Source organism: Melanostigma gelatinosum (assembly GCF_949748355.1).
Source record: "Melanostigma gelatinosum genome assembly, chromosome: 14".
NCBI classification, from domain to species: Eukaryota; Metazoa; Chordata; class Actinopteri; order Perciformes; family Zoarcidae; genus Melanostigma; species Melanostigma gelatinosum.
The window spans coordinates 17,443,438-17,461,647 of NC_136647.1; the positions used below are offsets into that span (position 1 = coordinate 17,443,438).

Below are 18,210 nucleotides of genomic sequence, written 5' to 3' on the forward strand. Positions count from 1 at the left end.
TGTGGGCCTAAACGTTGGCAGCTATTACTTTGTTGTACTTAATTGTAATACTGTATTGATGCAATTGTAAATACTGGGTAACGTACGGTATATCAGACAGATATACTGTACGTTACCCAGTATTTTACACGTGGAACCATTCCCATGTTAGACTTTTGTCTTCACACGGATTGTTTACGACAACGGTCAAAATAATGAGTGTTTACATCGTTGTCTTCATAGTTTTATCCTATCTGATTTGGCTAAAATGCATTTACTATCGACATCGGCGATCGTTGGTGAAGTCGTTGAAACGTGTTATGAATGTTTTATCAAGTGGAGAAATGAACGGAGACGACATCAGCGCTCTGATCGTAACTGCGCATCCGGATGATGAATGTATGTTCTTCGCGCCAACGATCGTACGACTCGTTGAGTTAGAAGTCAACGTTCATTTGCTGTGTTTATCCTCAGGTATGGTGACCGCACATTATTGTTTGCACAAGCTCAACTTCAGCACGCTTTTCATACATGATTTCCTTACTAGGTGAATGAACAAAAAAACTGTTTTGCAAACTATACAAGTAAAGGAAAGTGAAAGAGCAGCTCACATACACGTCTAAGAGTGCATTTCCATAATCAGTCTCAGGTTTAAGGATGATTGAAAAGAAGGGTAAAGCAGCGCAATCTGACAATCACACAGTGAATAACATAAATGTCCAGAGCAACTAGCTTCTGTTGGAAATGCCTAAAAATATTAGTGTCCATCATGTTGGCAAAAGAACAATAATATTATGATTAATGATGAGCTACATCGAAGAATAGATACATATAAGTACAAATGTAATCTTTAGAAAGTAAAGGCATTGCAGTCCTATTGAAACCTATTAAACATAAATCACATCTATGCAGCACTGTATTTTATTTAGATCCAACTTAACTGATGTTAGAGGAGCATTTTACAGAGCTAAAGAACATATGGTATTTCTAAATCATTGGAAATGTTTCACCCAAACATAATTTAGACTTACGTTTAGATCCTCCTGTCATTACGGTATATCTAGAGCCTAACTTCTCCCAATATGTACAGGAAACTACTACAATCATGGAGCTCAGCGCAAACAAGAACTTCTCAACAGCTGTGCCGTGTTGGGGATACCCGACTCCAGAATCACCATAGTAGACCATAAGTAAGCAGCCGTCTGCACTAAATACACAACATACAAAGTACAACATTTCAGTTGTGTGCCTTTAATGTTGAAAACCTGCTTATGCTGCCCTCAGTTCATGAGTCAAGTGTCAAATGTTAGAATCAGTCCAATCCATCTATCTACAGAATACTGTATATCTATTTATGTATCCACCTCTGAAGAGTATAGTGAAGCATGTTTTTAAATTCTGTTTTAAGCCATCTTAAACTATGTTTTTTTTGTTTATTTACTTATTTCACAATTTAGTTTAAAAAAGAAAGTTGTCCTTCATGGAACTATGATGATTTGATTTAGCCTGTAATGTTTGCACCACTGGGCTGTTTGTTGGTTCTGAGCAAACCTGGATTATTCAGTGTCAATGATCTCCACAGGGGAAATTGAGTGCATTTGGATGACTACAGGGCTAATTAACATTCTTTTTTTGCCTCTTAATTGAATGATATTTCTCCTCTTCAGTGCTGAATTAAATATGTTGGTGCCACCCAAATACAGTACCTCATTCATTCATAGCTGCTGAGCCAGGTACCTCAGATTTGCTGAAAACAGGCCTCAGACTTCGTCATTTTTTAGGGTTAAGTGTTTCTTGTATTGCCAAACTTTTGAGCCTATCTGTGCCTGCAACATTTTACTTAGTGGCACAAAAACAATTGTTACACATTCCAGCTTTGTTGCAGGAACATGAAGGTTCAAATGTAAAATCAGACGTTTTTAAATCACTTTACTGAACACCGTGGAATGCTGTAAAAGATGGACAGAAACAGCTATAGTTCTTTCGGTGTGTCTGTAAATGCCTCCAAGTTAAAACGGTCTTCACTCATAACCATTGTCATTTCACAATCAGAGCGGCGAGCAAAACCAGGAGCCAGAACTTTGAACAGTACTGTCGGCCAAATTCTTGGAAAACTCGCTCTTCTGCTGTTTTCTTCTGCGTTTTTGCTGTTGATGCAGCTGTAGGACTTTCAGTCTCCTGGCTCTTTCTATTGGCGAGGTCAAGTTACAGAGAACGTAGTGGTAAAAGGTGATGTTTAAAGGGGGGATTTATTTTTTCCCCGAGTGGATCAAACCTGCAGCTTCACTTGAAAATGTTTTGAGTTTCTAAGAACCTCGGGGCTGCCTACATGTGAGTCTCTACATGTTGGCTCTCCAGGAGAGCTGCATGAACTTTGGCACTAACTGGAACTCACAGTAATAAGCTGGCAGCCTACCCAGGTCGTCTGCCCTCGAGAACATTGTAGGTGTGTGTGTGTGTGTGTGTGGTCACACACAGACTTTACAGTGTTATCATCTTGTGCACACAGAATGTAGCTGAACTTTGCTCTTGGTGCTGTCTGCACTTCTGCTGAACTGGAGTGTAGCCCATTTTCCCTTTCTGTGTATTCTGTTGTTTGCCCAAAACACACACCTAATCAGCACTTTGAGAGCCCCACGAACTCCCAACCAAGCTCTCTCCCTCTCTGTCGTTGCTCCACTTCTCTGTTCCACTCCTCCTCCTCTTGTCCATGTCTGCTGCAGCCAACTACCAAGGACTGTGGGATACATTTTGGCAATGCTCGGAGCACTGCTAATGTAGGTCATTCCAAACTGTTTTCCCTCCTTGTGTGTCTGTACATGGCTAGCCACACTTTGGCCTTGCTCTTCACCTTCTCTGCCCAATTATGTGCAGATGTCCACCCAATGTCTTGACCTCTCCCTGTTTTTCTTACTGGTCATTTTATTGTGCACAAAGAATGACGCAGAGCAAAAGTTTGGTAGCCGGTCAGTTATTTCATGTTTACGCCTCGAATAGAGTAGAAACTCGTACTTTTGAATAGAACCAAAAATGTCGTGCATTTTGTCGATGGTCTCTAGTGTTAAGCTGTGAAGTCGTCAAAGATAATGTCATGTCTACAACGAGCTCAATAGCTGTGACTATGAACACCGTGGCTCAAGACGGGATATTTTTATGTGACGAAACCTGGAGCAGATCCTCGGAGATTGTGCTCTCAAAATATTTGGCACAAGTTTATGCCAAGATGGGTATCATTTCTCTGTAATGCAAACCAGGAAGTGTGCTGTACCCTGGAGAGTCAGCCTCCACACTTGTCACTGTCCACTAAGTTGGACTTCAGTTCACTTGTTCCCTTTGTTGTAACAGTTTTGCATGAACTCCATTGTAATGAGTCATTTGGTCTTGCAATGACGTTTCACATTCTTTCTTGGAGGAGTTTTTTTTTAAACGCAGGGAGCTGTTTTTCTATGAATGGGTCCCTGTTTTGGTTATGTTGTGCATGAGGACGCACGTGATGAGATACACACCCTGCTCATGGTTTCACACTATTCCAATGATCCACAGGTGGCGGTCAAGATGCACAGCAAAGGCAGTGTAGGCTGACATTGTCTTAATGGGAGAAGTGACGTCAAGATATCGTATTTTAAACTGCATTAGAAATAAGTAAAAGTAAAGCAGTCAGTGCCAGACGAGATGTATGTCAATGTGTGTTTTATTGCAGTCTAGGCTGAGGCTACTGTACTATCATCTCATTCATCAGCGTAGCGTGACGGAGCCACTGGACTTGTTGTTTTTCTCAACTTCACAACCAAAGTCTAGCAGACAGTGTGGGCTACGTTTCACGATCTGGGCGAGACTTGCCCGCTCGCAACCGTAGCCCGCGGAATCAACAGGAGTAACTCGTGAATTCAGTTTTAAAATAGGGTTTTCCCTTTAATGCTCACTGAATAGGACAGCTGTGTGGACAGTATCTGGGGCCCCAGTGCATGTTGGGGCCTTTGTGATCGAGCTTGATCTGAGCACGCTCTGCTGCCTCTCCACTTGCACTGGCTTGACCTCTGTCTGCACCCTGGACTCGAGTATAGCTGCTCACTGCGCAAATCCGACCACTTCTTCACAACATTATCCTCTCTCGAGCTCACCCATCTCATTTCTTCCTAACTTTAATTTGACTCTGTTCATGACAGCACACTTCAGATCGAGTTTATTTCGAAAAGCGGTGTTCGCTGACACCGTATCCCCACACAGGGTTTAAATACATTGATCAGTGGTAAACAAAAGTAGCCCCAGCCAAATGATAAGGGCATGGCGGGGCGCAGTAAATAGTGGTGGGATGTTCCAGCCTCGCCGCTGACCTCCGGCTGTGCTTTTATCCTCGATACATTTGTCACCCGCTGGCCTCCGCATTGTCAAACAGCAGCTTTTCCCATATGCCGGCAACGGACCGTCACTCTGGCACATTAGATTGCTCTTTCTCTGCACAACTTGCATCCAATGCAACACTAAAACAATCATCTCCGTGGTTAACGGTATTATTTCCGTGGTTGTTTTCATGACACTTTATTACATCAAGATGGGTGAATATAAAAAACAAAAAAAAGACTGCAACCACGGATCATTGTGAAACATCATGCGTGTGTATCGGTGTAGTTACTACGGTTGTAACTGCCTTATTACAGTGTGGCCGTAGGCCTACTGTCAGTTTGTAGTAGCATCTCAGCCATTCCAGGCAAGACACGTAATCTGACTGTGTGGCAAGACGTCTGGCAGTTTCACAGGCCTGTGGTCCATGTGACCAGACTAAACAAGCCCTCTCACACACACGCACGTACACGCACATACACGCACATACACGCACGTACACACACATACACTGAATCATCTTACTGGGCCAAAGTTCAACAACTGCATACAGATTCCTGTAAGCAATTAAACATCCACATGCAAAGCTACAAAAGGGGGAGTTGGGGAGGTTACTTTAGGACATGTTGCACTGTTGCCATGGCGAAGCTGACACATTCTGCTTGAGAAAGGTCAGGTGTCTTGTGTCTTTTATTCATTTTTCTTAGCTTGTTTTTCTCCTCCCCCTCGGTGCAGGCTTGTGCTTAGCTGCGGCTGTTGAACTAGAAGGCAAAATGTCTCAAATAAATACAAGTGAGGGGAAAAAGCTGCATAGTGCATGAGTGTAGATACTTAATATTCATGCGCGTATGCCAAATTCTCACAAAATCCTCTTCTTCTTTTTACCAGCCTTCAGTCTAAAGCGGACAAATTAGGACAATAAGCTTGTAGGCAGCATTTAACATTGGTTCAGATTCCATGTAACTGTGCCATCCTACTCTAAACCACAAACACACACACACTAGTGCTGGGCGGTATACCGGTTCACACACACACACACACAATCCTTCGACATGTCACTGGTGTCACAGCAGTCCATTCACTCTATGAAAGACTGTTTTAAACTATCTCTGAACCCCCACCCCCACCCCACCCCTCCTCCCTGTGACATAGCCGACCCCCGCCCCTCACACCAAGGCCTGACCCTCACATCACCGGCAGCCCAATAGATTTGTAGCCTAATCCATCACTTCCCCCTACCAGCTCAACTGTCCTGGCTCATTGTTAGCGAAGAAGGGGACGGGAACAACTGTCGACACACCTACCCCCACTTTATATATATATACATACATATATATATATATATATATACATATATATATATATACATGCACTGTCACGCCACCTTGTGCTACCCCAACACATCACGTCATTGTCAAACCAAGACCCCCACAGTTTAGTGTTTCAAACTGTTGGTTGTGTTTCTCATAACTAGTGAACAAACTGGATCCACTCCTCTTCCGATTTTATGTGAACTGAGCGAGTTTGGTTGTGTTTTTAAGCACTTTGTTTTGTGGCTGGTTTCTCTTGAGGGTGAGGGGGACGTTGAACAACCGTACGAAGCGATGCCTGTTAGTTTATAAACTGAGAAAAAAAAGCAGTTATTATTTGTGCCAAAAAATGAGAGTCCATGCATGTTTAGTGGGCCGAGAGCTTGAGCCGGCCAAGTGGGATGTTTGATGTGTACGCTCTGAGTTGTCTCCAGGCTATAGTTTCAGATGAAGACGATGTTAAGGGCCGTCCGACCCTTAACCCCCCCCACAGGGCTTCCCAGCACTGCCTCGTGTTTGCATTCTATAACAGCCCTTTTTCAAACGCTGGGTTAAATCTGCAGAAATCTGTTGCTCAGAAGGTTACAATGCAAACACAATGCCCTCTTGTGTCTCAGTAAAACACTGTTGTAACACTAGATAACCAGTCCCTTTGTTTTGTTTTGTTTTTGCCCCTTCAGAAAACTTCCAGACGATCCCAAAGCAGAATGGAGCGTCTCACTGGTCTCCTCTGTAATTGTGCAGCACATGAGAGCTCACTCCTTCAACATGGTATGCTCAGCTCTGCGCTGAATCTGTGCCTTTACAAACAGTCGTTTTTCTGTTACTTCCTGTTTGATGTTAACGCCATTCAGTGTACAAAAACCCATGTATTTTTTTTTTATTTTTTTATATCTTGGCACCACAGCGCTCGAGCTCATTATTCAAGTTTCACTGTGGTCTGTGCAATAATCCTGTCAGCCAGCGTGTTGTTGTTTTTTTGTTGTATCTTGAACCTCCCTTCAAAGCGAGGGGACATGGCCTCTGCTGCAGCGGAAAGTTTGTACTCAATTGTGTTGTTTGCACAGAGATTCTTATCTGCCCCGGTGCAGTTCCTCACTATTAGCTGATGGGAATGTGGTTCATTTGGATTCAAAGAATTTTCATCCGCTCATTCCCAACAACGGCACAAAAAGTCAAACTCTCAAACTATAAAATACAGCAGCTTGGGGCAAAAAACGAAAAAGCCAGCAGCCCACAGTTCTTCAGGGAAGATGATCACACACAGCTGGGTGCTTCTATGCTGTCGTTGCTGATCTCTTTTTGTTATCAACGACGACAAACAAACACACCGTCTCCTCCCTTCCTGTCAGGCTGAGCAGCAAAAAATGCCTCCAGACCAAAAAGTAAGCCAGGGGAACATGTCTTATCTAACGAATGCATTCAGCAAAAGCACACGGAGATAAACAAAGTAAAAACAAGCAGTTCACTCTTCCTGCTCTTAATAACTTGTTTCCTTGGTCTGACACTGGGCGGTTCCCTTGCTTTTCCACACACAAGCCAGCAAGAATGAGGAGAGTTCACTTGTTCATTATAATATGTGGTTGGGAGCTCAAACTTAGGCTTGATTACAATGACATAGTCATGGTAGAATACGCCTGAGCATAACAAATGCCAAGTCTTTAGTCAAGCACTCTTTCTTTCCCTTTGACCTGATTTATTTTCGGTTTTTTTCACTTGCTTCCTCTAGTGTGCAAGCATGCGCACAGGGGAGAGAAAAACAGGCTTTTAAATGTCAGTTGTCAGCTGCCAAGCAGCTCCACAGTCAGGCAAAGAAAAACCCTTCCACTAACCCAAGAAAAATCTGCCTCCGTTTATTTAAATCCACTTTTAGACACCCAGCTTCTGGCTTTTCACCCACACAGTGAGATATTTTGTTGTTTCAGGTGCTGACCTTCGATGGGAGCGGAGTGAGCGGCCATGCCAATCACACAGCCATCCATAAAGCTGTCAGGTACTGACTGAACTTTAAGGCTTTGTCATCAGGAAATACAGACTTTCAACTTAAAGATGCCATCCTCAGGGATATTATGTGGCTTACACACGCACACAGAAACCAGCCCACTCCACAATCGTAAAACAGTCTCCAGGAAAATATTTGGACTCGCATCAACATCCATCTTTCCAAATGTTTCCCCACAAAGACGCACACACACACCATGTTTTTTAGAATCGGCCTGTTACATAGCTGAGAGGTCGTCCAAACAGAGTCCTCAGAGGCACTCGGCTTTGCTCCCGGAGAGCAGCAGTAAATCCTGTCCCTGAAGTGGTGAGGTGGGAGGGCAGCCAAACCGAGCAAGTTGCATCAGACCGTTGGTTTTGCACCGTGAAGTGTACGCCGCCGTCCCCACGTTGCGCCCGAATTGCCTGCCGTGTTGGTCACTGGGTTTTCCCTCACTGAGCCTGCACGGCCCTCTTGTCAGTCACATCTCATGATTCCCATCAGGCTGGTGTCCCAGAGGGGCCGTGAACTAGTTTCTACGAGCTCAATGGGTTGTTGTTGAGTTTTGTTTTGTTTTGGTCAACAGCGATCGGATTTGGAAATGCAAGTTTGGAAGAAAACGAGTTACTGTAGTAACAGAGGAACATGAAATGGAGAATTATGTTTTTGCCTCGCATAAAAAAACAACCTCCAGCAGTCAATACAGCATGATCTGAAACACACACAGTGGTAGATATTCAGCAGTAGCCAGGCTTCCTGTATGGCCTTTTTCTGTGGGCTTACAGTCATTGACTTCTCACCCACTTGTGTTGTAATCGGCGTGTCCAAAACTCTAATCTCACTTACATATCGGCAGGTAGAAACATCACACCGTGGTCATTTCTTTTGCAGAGGTCAGTAACATGGAGCATCTCTTTGACCACAATGAACGTTTGCCTCCTTGACATTTTCTGCTTTTCTCCACTTTACAGCCATCTCGCTTTCACCGGACAAGTACCCAATGGTAGGTGTGTCAAAACATTTTTGAAAAGTTTGTGACCAAAGTGTCACAGGTTGGATTTACTGGTCACTATGTGAATATTCAGATAAAAAGTCAAATATTAAGCATTAAGCAGCACAAACAATGACTTCCTCACATTAGTAGCACCACCCCTCCAGTCTGTGTTTTGGAGAACACTGCTGTAAACACTGACTCTTTTTTTTGGTTAATGTACAGCGCCCTCTGCTGTTCAAAAGGGTTGCATGCGTCTCGCATCTCCTCCAAACATGTTGGTCTGCTGGTGGCAGCATGATTTCCTGATTTCAGTCTCTGATGTTAAAATCAGTGCATCTGGCTCTCGACACGTCTACTGTCGAGGCAAAATCAAAACGTGTGCCAATTGGTCTTTGAGTTTCAACTAATGCCGACGTCCTCCATGTAAATGTATGTGGAAGTAAAAGTAGGACAGAGAGGAGGCAACATGCTACAACAGACTCAGAGCTCATTACTTTGCCGGTTACAGAACACACCTGCATTAAAGTTTGAGTAGACGCGATAAGAAGCGGTTAATCATACATGAGATGCCAACGTTTGCACTGTTTGCTGTTAAGAGAACGGTCCGCTGCTGTAGTGAACATATAACATATTAACAGCTAACTGGGTCTCTTGTCTGTCCTCCCAGACTGCTGTTTGCTCTCCCTGGTGACCGTTGGCCTCCTCAGGAAGTACGTCTCCTTCCTGGAGCTTCCCTTCAGCTGGCTGCTCCCCTCATGCCTCCGCTGTATTATCGGCTCACAGGGCTACAGGCGAGCCAAAGTAAGCCTCCAAAAGCACATTTTGTTGGCAAGACAAGGTCCCCGTCTATTTTAAGGAGGCTTCAAGCAGTATATGTGCTGAAGAGGCAGGAGAGGAGATAACGTTTGTAAATGTGAGCGGCTACGCTGCAGTTGAGGATATGTGTCATCAAGCTTATATTTTTTTTATGAAGGTAAAAATACATTTACACGAAGGAGCAGATAGATGTTGACCACCATCTGCTGTTACTTAGGATCTCGCAATAACTGGGTTGAACGAACTATCAGACAAACCTTTTCTTTTCAGGATGCCATGTTTTGTCACCGCTCTCAACTCCTGTGGTTTCGTTACCTCTACATCACCTTCTCGCGGTACATGTTCGTCAACACATTCCAAATGATCCCACAAGGACCAAAGAACCTGAAGGTGTATTAAGTTGTCACTGTGTTACTGTAGGTGTCCTGCTGCCTAACTCCCTGATTACTGTGGTGGGAGCGAGTTTAGTTTACACGATGAGCTGTTTTGCTCACTGTTAATAAAGATCTTTTTCATTGGCTAAAAGTAGCCTGAGCATTTTTTCGTAAGCACTTTCTGAAAACAAAGCTGACACTTGCGTTTGTTGCTTCAAAAGCCTCTTTATTGTCTTTACACTGTGAAAAAACAACACTCGGGTTTGAATGAGTTGAGCTTTTTTCTTTCATCTTATATGTTGAAAATACTGTACAGCATTTCTGTTACACTGCTGATTAATAAAATGTATTTTTACATCACAGTGGTGTTATGTAGTTTCGCTCTCAGCTGTGTTTTTGGACATGTCTCTGATGCTCTTGTGAGCCTGCATGCTTTCTTCCCACTTCTCACCACAAAACGTCTCCACTGTGACGCTGCGGACGGTACCCGGATCCAGACAGTGCGGAGCAACACCTGGGGAGAAAACACCAGCAGCAAAGGACAGCTCCGTTAGTTACATGTGAACACACCAGTCCATTGTCTCCAGCACATTTCACTCACAACTTATGGCTCAATAATGCACAATATTAGGCTTCAAGGGTGGTTTGCTTTTAACACTGTGATCCATTATAGAACATATTTCTCTCATTGTGAAAATACCAAATGCCACAAATATAGTAGAGCGGGGCAGTTAGTTTGGAGTAAACACAGCAGAATGTAAGAAAACACATGAGAACGGTGTGACTGTCTTGTGTTTGCGGTCATACCACATCCATCAGGGTTGGAGCGTGGAGTGTAGAAGCTTTGAACTCCACAGGTTTTACAGAAGGTGTGCTTGGCAACATGAGTGTTAAACGTGTATGTGGTCAGATTATCGGACCCCTGGGAAGATAAGAAAAATAGCAATTATTCACTTAAATATTCAGTTGTATCAAAGTTTGTATCCAAGATTTTTGCTCGAGTTTGCTACCTTTAAGAGTGTGAAGAGATTTTTTGGAACAATGAAATGATGGTTTTGTTTCTTTTGGCAAATGCTGCAGCTGGAGAAACAGACACAAATCAGTTTATATTGATTAGGTACAAAGTGTACAAGCAGCGAAGCGTTGTTTGAAGTCTCTTTAACGTGATGGGATGAACCCAAACTTAAAAATGTACTTGTCTTAAACAACCTTGTTTTCTTTGTGACAAACGCAATTTGTAATTTAAAACAGTGACACGATGTAATTGAATTTAATATCGTACTTGCAATGGAAAACATGGAGGTCTGGGGAACTCAAGACCTCGAATCGAACAGCCCCACAGTGGCAGCCGCCCGTGTGTTTCACGAGATCCATCCTGTGGGTACAGAGAACAACAACAAACCATCACGATGGACACATGTGTTCATATAGGACTATTCTGGGATGAGAGGCCTTACTTCAGTCACGTCGATGTCGAAGTGAAGGATCAGGTGTCTGATGGCGGCTGATGATGAAATCTGTTGACGTGGAACTGAATGTCCCGCCTGAAAAAACAGCTCCAATGACCCTGCTGAAGAAAACACAATGAACCCAATCAATCAGTCCACCACTGATACGGGTCACATTTACATGAGAAGCCTCCAGGCCTTTGACCGATTCACAGCGGTTGACGTGATCATTGAATGTGACAATCAAATTCAAAAGGTGGGCACCTCAAGTTTCTTGCCCCGAGCCACAGACACTTCTATTTCATGTGATAAGAGAGTCAGCTTAAGAGTCAGAGTCAGCAATGAGTCAGCAGTAATCAGCTGGGACTATGCCCTGCTTGAAAGATTGGTTTTACCGGAACACTTTCAGGCAGTCCATAAACACTCCACGCAATGGGGCAGGGCAAAGTACAGCAGACTTGCACAAACACATTCCTCAGAGGTTAAACGAGTTCAGCCAGACGCCCAGTTTTGTGTTGGAAAGTACTGGCGTAGTGCATCACGGGTTGGGTGTCATATGACAGGGGTGCTGGAGGGGTGGGGCGAGGGAATGCTGTGATCCAAATACATATATTAGGACTCTCCCAGCTGTATCATGACCCAAAATATAGGATCCCAGTAGGCTACAGACCCCCATCTGAGCTTTTGCTCTTTGATTTCATTTAGATTACAGTACAGCAGTTGTGTGTGATAATGGTGGGAGCTAAAACTGGGGAGACAAATCACCTAAACACAAAACCTTACTGTACCACTGTTTTCCAGTTTCACCTGGGCGTTGTCGACATGCCTGGCATTGAGACTCAATGCTCATGAGAACAAGATCACGCCCTTTCCTGTGAATATCTTGCCTACGGAATAAATACTCAACAACGAAAAATAACAAGGAAGATGGGAAACAAATCTGAAACGACCATTACATTCCTTCCTATGAACCGATGTAGTTATTCAGCCTGAGCCACGGAAAAATAACAATGTGCCTATAAGGCTGGAAACAGAAGGAAACGTAATGTTGAGAGAGGCCTTAGGAGTGTGTGAGAATTGTGTTACCACGTGTACACAGATGTGCTTGTGAGTGCTGAGTTCATAGGACAGGTGACTTGCCAAATCTACTTTCTGTGCACAGTATGTACATTCTGATAAGCAGAAAAAGGGCACAGCCGTCCCCACTACTTTCACTCTCCAACAACTTTGCTGTCATTTGAACTTATTTTCAAACAGACTCATGTAGACACTGGTCAATTCTAATTACCTTATACTTAAACATCCCTTGTTTCAGTATTTAGGTCAAGACTTTATTGTGTGCCTGGCAGATAACCAATATCAGCTAATTCTGCTTATCAACATATTTTGCAGTGGTGTTCAGGTTGGATATAAATCAGGAATGTGTCCTTTATTAAGATGGTATGTGTAGCATGACACCTGATGTGGATATGGCTTAGTGAATGAGGTTAGGTCGCTGTCACAGCAGCTGGTAGCACGTTTCCATCTGTTAACAGACACGTTTGATGAAGATCAATGGAATGCCCATCTGCACACGTCCCTCTTTCGTGTCACATGCATGCATAGTCAGATGAGTCCCTCATATAACAATATTGGTATGATATACTATTTTATGGAAAGAGGAAAGACGTGGGAAAGCTAATGTGTGTGTAAGGCTACACTATCATCATCACCGTATCTACTTAACGTTAGGTCTTGAATAATTATCGTAATCATTCTTTCATAACCCCACGGTCATAACTGTAACTTTAGTCATCAACCCGTACTAACTGTGACACAGCAACCAATCGTTGGTCAAACAAACAATCCTGCGATCCAATCACATGCATGGAGATGGTTTCTGTTGCTACGGTCGTTCGACAAAATTCTACAGCCAGCTGGTGCGATATTACTCCGCCGCGTAAGATATGTCAAAATATCGTTTTCAATCAGACTATTTTAGACTAAATATTTACGTTTGTAAGTAAGCGTTTGATTGTTAAATACAATAGCACTGTCACGATACAATAGTGGGACTCGGAGCAGTTGGAACTACTTTGAAATGCGGACGGATATAAGGACAGATGACGTATGCAGACTCCGGTATATAACACAGCGTTGTCTACTGCAGTATAGTTCTAGAGCGGAGGACGAGAGAAGAAGAATAGCCAGCACAAGATAAAAAATATTAACTGCGTTTCTTACAAGTAAGTACCTATTTTCAGACTATATCATTTCTATAGTTTAAATTATTTATACAGCGAATGTTTGTAGTCGTTTGGTGACCATTGCCAGAGTAACTCGACAGAATTGAAGCAGATGTTGACAATACTTCAGTCTGCCTCAAATTTACGTCAAATCTTCACAATACAATCGAGCCGTTTAGCTACAATATTTCTATCATTATATGGGTTGCTTACCGTCAACGCCGAATTAGTTCCTCGTTGATTTCATGGTAAGCTAATGTTAGCTTTGGCAATGAGTCAACATTCTAGTATCGTCCATTAGGGAGTAACGTCAGCTGAACAAAAGGGAGGTCAGTATGATCTCAAAATGGCGCTGGGACCGGAATGGCCGCTGACTGTTCAGAGCTTCACATAAATGGAATATTCTAATATATTTAATGTGCGATTCTCATTTGATCATGATCGTAACTTGGCATAGTTATATTTTACTCTGTAAATTGCTGCTGCTACAAACTAATTTCCCCCTGGGGATGAACAATCTATCTAATTCCAGCGCTTCTTCTTATAATCTCTTAATAGTTTTAACTATAAATTAAAGCTGCGAGCAGCGATGAACGGGCCCTCGCCATGCGCGCGCCGGCGGGACTCCGGCCTGCGCGTCCGAGAACGTCCGCGACTGTCGGACGGCGCGTCCGCGAGCGAGACGTGTTTAATCCCCCGTGGACCGCCTGGTGCCGGAAATGACGCTTTGCAAATAGTCTGCTTCTTCCTGTGTCCGCTGCCTGGTGCTACAGAACGCGTGCGTCGTGTTTCTCTGTGTCAAGTGTCAACCACGTAGTGTAAAAGTCACGTGAATCGGATGCTGTTTGTCAAACGCAGATTTCCTTTCGCCAGCAGGTGGCGCTGTGAGTACTAGTGAAAGTAAGCTTGTAGACATCCTCAGGCCCTGAGTTTTATCAAGCATGTGAAGTTTGAGACGGTTTGGAACAAGTGCAGCTGAGTTACGTCAGCTTTTTTCATGGGGAATCACAAAGTAGCCGCACGCTACGGCTAAACGATGAGGTCAAACTTAAAGCTTTTAATTACTTTTAATCACAACGGTCTTGACATGGTACTAGCAAAATTTAAAGTGGATCTGATTAAGTCCCTAGGAGGAGTTCGTTAAAGTATAGCGACAAGAAATAGGCGGAAATCGATGGAAAAATGTTGCGACAGCGTTCAACGACAGCGCACAATATTCATGATGATGCATCATCAATGTCTTAAGGCTATCCGTACCAAATTTGAGACTAATCAGGTCACCTGGCTAGGAGGAATGAATAAAAGTTTTTTTTAAAACATCTCCTTTAGCCAGTAGGCGGCGCTATGAGTTATTGAATTTTTTTCAATTGAAGTCTGTTCAAGCTTGAATGAGCATCATGCATAATAAATTTTGTGCGGATTGGATAATGTACCTTGGAGTTATAACAACTTCTTTTTTCATAAATAGGTAAAATGGCTGCCACGTCAAGGTTCTTCGACGAAAGCATGAGATTTTGATAACTTTTTTAAATCACAAAGGTCTTAAGAACATCCTGACCAAAGGAGAAGTTGGTCGCATAAATTCTCTAGGAGGAGTTCGTTAAAATGCGAAGGCTGAAATGGGCAAAAAGTGACAAAGCACAAATTGAATGCAAATTCAATTGTGGTTGAATGCAAAACAATTCTCAGGGTATGTTACAGCATGCGATGTGTACATATGCTGCAAGTTTTGGAATTTTGGGACAAACAAGTTGTGTATTGATATTAAGCCATGCCCCTAAGAAGTTTATTGGTCCATATCTTGTAAACGCTAAGAGGTATCAAAAAGCTTTTAATAACTTTTGATGACATAGCTCTAATAATGATCCACAACAAATTGGTAGTAATCGGACCGAGCATCTAGGAGGAGATAGCAAAAATGGGTTTTACACTAAATTCAAAATGGCGGAAACTCTAAGTAGGTGTAGCTTAGGGGTCTGAGAGGCTTTTTTTATTTTTTATTTTTTAGATCAAGCGGATTGGGACATGTCGGTCAAATTTCAAGTCAATCGGCCATACTGGCCGAGGGGCGTCGCCGGACTGATTTGTAGGGGGCGCTAGAGTAATTTATTTACATAGAAAGGCGCATCCATTTCAAACTCTTAAGTTCACCCAGACCTGACAAGTCCCCCAAATCTGGTGAGTTTTAGAGTATGGCAAGTCCCCCCAAGCAGTCCCAAAGTGGAAAAATATAGATCAGAATAATAACTGATTCCTACAATTTCAATAGGGCCTTCGCCAGGCCGACGTCTGCGGCTCAGGCCCTAAATAAATGGCTAGCAATTTAAAATGACTTGTTTCACTAAATTTTTGTACTAAATCCTGATTTGATATATCTTTTACCTAGGAGCAAACATGCAGATCTTTGTGAAGACCCTCACCGGCAAGACCATCACCCTTGAGGTTGAGCCTAGCGACACCATCGAGAACGTGAAGGCCAAGATCCAGGACAAGGAAGGCATCCCCCCAGACCAGCAGAGGCTGATCTTTGCCGGCAAACAGCTGGAAGATGGCCGCACCCTCTCAGACTACAACATCCAGAAGGAGTCCACCCTCCATCTTGTCCTGCGTCTCCGTGGAGGCATGCAGATCTTTGTGAAGACCCTCACTGGCAAGACCATCACCCTGGAGGTCGAGCCAAGCGACACCATCGAGAACGTGAAGGCCAAGATCCAGGACAAGGAAGGCATTCCCCCAGACCAGCAGAGGCTGATCTTTGCCGGCAAACAGCTGGAAGATGGCCGCACCCTCTCCGACTACAACATCCAGAAGGAGTCCACCCTCCATCTTGTCCTGCGTCTCCGTGGAGGCATGCAGATCTTTGTGAAGACCCTCACCGGCAAAACCATCACCCTGGAGGTCGAGCCAAGCGACACTATCGAGAACGTGAAGGCCAAGATCCAGGACAAGGAAGGCATCCCCCCAGACCAGCAGAGGCTGATCTTTGCCGGCAAACAGCTGGAAGATGGCCGCACCCTCTCAGACTACAACATCCAGAAGGAGTCCACCCTCCATCTTGTCCTGCGTCTCCGTGGAGGCATGCAGATCTTTGTGAAGACCCTCACCGGCAAAACCATCACCCTGGAGGTCGAGCCAAGCGACACCATCGAGAATGTGAAGGCCAAGATCCAGGACAAGGAAGGCATCCCCCCAGACCAGCAGAGGCTGATCTTTGCCGGCAAACAGCTGGAAGATGGCCGCACCCTCTCAGACTACAACATCCAGAAGGAGTCCACCCTCCATCTTGTCCTGCGTCTGAGGGGAGGGCAGTAAAGTGATTCATGATTCCACATTCTTAATCTTATTTCCCCAAGTTAATGTGCTATGTATGACATGCTGTACTTGCCGTATTACGAAGTTGTTACACATGTCAAAAGTGTTAACTCTTACATGACCAAAAGTTTGCTGCAAATCACATAATAAAGAATTAAACTGAATTTCTTGGTGGTGTTCATTATGGCGCTTATCTATATTATCAGCTGTGCTGAAACTAATTGGGTAAAACTCTTTCATTCAGGAGACGTGTCAATAATTAAAGCTAAAGTTCTGCAATATTTTATCATTGGTAATATAGCAGGGAAATTATTTCCTAATAATCAATGGTGTGACTAAACTGCTAATTTCTAGCAGTAATTGAGTAGGTGCATTTTTATCTTTATATATTCTGCATGCACATGACTTGTTAAACGGGGTACCTGTTAACTGACAAATTGGTAGAAATGCATGCTAAAACTGAACCACTTTAGATTTTTTTTTCTTTTTTAATTAATGGTATATGAGACAAATGAGCAGTAATACTCTGTTTAATTACAAACTATAAATGAGAGCAGAACCTTCTCTATTTTTCATTCTTACTAAGCTGTTATAGTTTAACTATTCGCAGTCATTTTAAACCTCAGTTTACCTTAATTCTCCAGTCTTTAGTAATGGCAATCTGGGGTCCGGAAACATCCAGCAACCTTAACGGCTCCCCAGCTGAATTAGAAACTTCAAGAAAACATGCTTCTAATGGTTTCCTTGCCCTTATTCTGCCATACAAATCTATATGTAATTTCTCCCATCAAAAACATAACTTAAGTTTTATGGTGTATGTGAGAAGCAATGTAAAGAAAAGGAAAATCATACTGGCATTTGTATAACTAACGAATGCTCATGCTATCACTAATTGAGTGTCCATGTCAAGCACAGTGTCTCTTGAGTAAGTAAAAGCTCACTGTTTTAGTAAGATGCTGGCCGATTTCCATGTCAGATTCGGATATGATGTACACATGTACGTAGATGTCTACTCTGTAGATAAGGGGATACATGATGGGTAAATTAAAACTAATGATCCTCGTCAGTGAATGAACTGCAGTAATCCTTGCAGAGGGTTGAGCTGCTGAATCGCAAAACACTTGGAAAGGTCGAATTCATTTCTGTTCATGAGGCTGTGGCGCCATCTACTGTCCAGAGGTTGACATGATATAGAGGAAATGCAAAAAAAAACAAAAACACCAGAGGTATGATGGGTCCATAAAAGGGATTAAAGAACCAATGGGGAACAAGGAAATGTACTAAAATGAATAAAAGAAAAGGCGTGCTCTTCTGCTGGTACAAGAGTGTTATTCAGGGGAAAGTAAGCATGCTTTCAATAGACAGAGGGAAGAGAAGAGCCAACATACAATGTTTGGACTTAGCACATGCAAATTGAACAGCATGGGACT

The 18,210-nt window shown here is 43.2% G+C and overlaps 3 protein-coding genes across 4 annotated transcripts; 2 read left to right on the forward strand and 1 right to left on the reverse strand.

Annotated features, from left to right (window-relative positions):
- Positions 1-194: 194 nt before the first annotated feature.
- pigl (phosphatidylinositol glycan anchor biosynthesis, class L) lies at positions 195-9,820 on the forward strand (the record flags this gene model as incomplete). Its single annotated transcript, XM_079283594.1, has 7 exons — positions 195-453; positions 1,070-1,169; positions 6,311-6,401; positions 7,556-7,623; positions 8,583-8,614; positions 9,273-9,406; positions 9,692-9,820. 7 exons carry the CDS (start codon positions 195-197, stop codon positions 9,818-9,820), a joined length of 813 nt encoding a protein of 270 aa, XP_079139720.1.
- Positions 9,821-10,147: 327 nt separating this feature from the next.
- cenpv (centromere protein V) lies at positions 10,148-15,842 on the reverse strand. 2 transcript variants are annotated; one of them, XM_079283596.1, is made up of 6 exons: positions 13,682-15,842; positions 11,253-11,365; positions 11,078-11,170; positions 10,806-10,875; positions 10,603-10,717; positions 10,148-10,309 (listed from the first exon to the last, which is right to left on the reverse strand). In XM_079283596.1, the coding sequence occupies exons 3-6, from the start codon at positions 11,167-11,169 to the stop codon at positions 10,164-10,166; spliced, it is 423 nt and encodes a 140-aa protein (XP_079139722.1). In that variant the 5' UTR covers position 11,170; positions 11,253-11,365; positions 13,682-15,842; the 3' UTR covers positions 10,148-10,163. The 2 variants fall into 2 exon arrangements, with proteins under 2 accessions (XP_079139722.1, XP_079139721.1); XM_079283595.1 differs by lacking the exon at positions 13,682-15,842 and adding an exon at positions 11,508-11,601.
- On the forward strand, positions 13,320-16,944 carry LOC306788189 (polyubiquitin-B). Its single transcript, XM_079283592.1, has 2 exons — positions 13,320-13,468; positions 15,855-16,944. Exon 2 carries the CDS (start codon positions 15,863-15,865, stop codon positions 16,778-16,780), a length of 918 nt encoding a protein of 305 aa, XP_079139718.1. The 5' UTR covers positions 13,320-13,468; positions 15,855-15,862; the 3' UTR covers positions 16,781-16,944.
- The last annotated feature ends 1,266 nt before the right edge of the window (positions 16,945-18,210 follow it).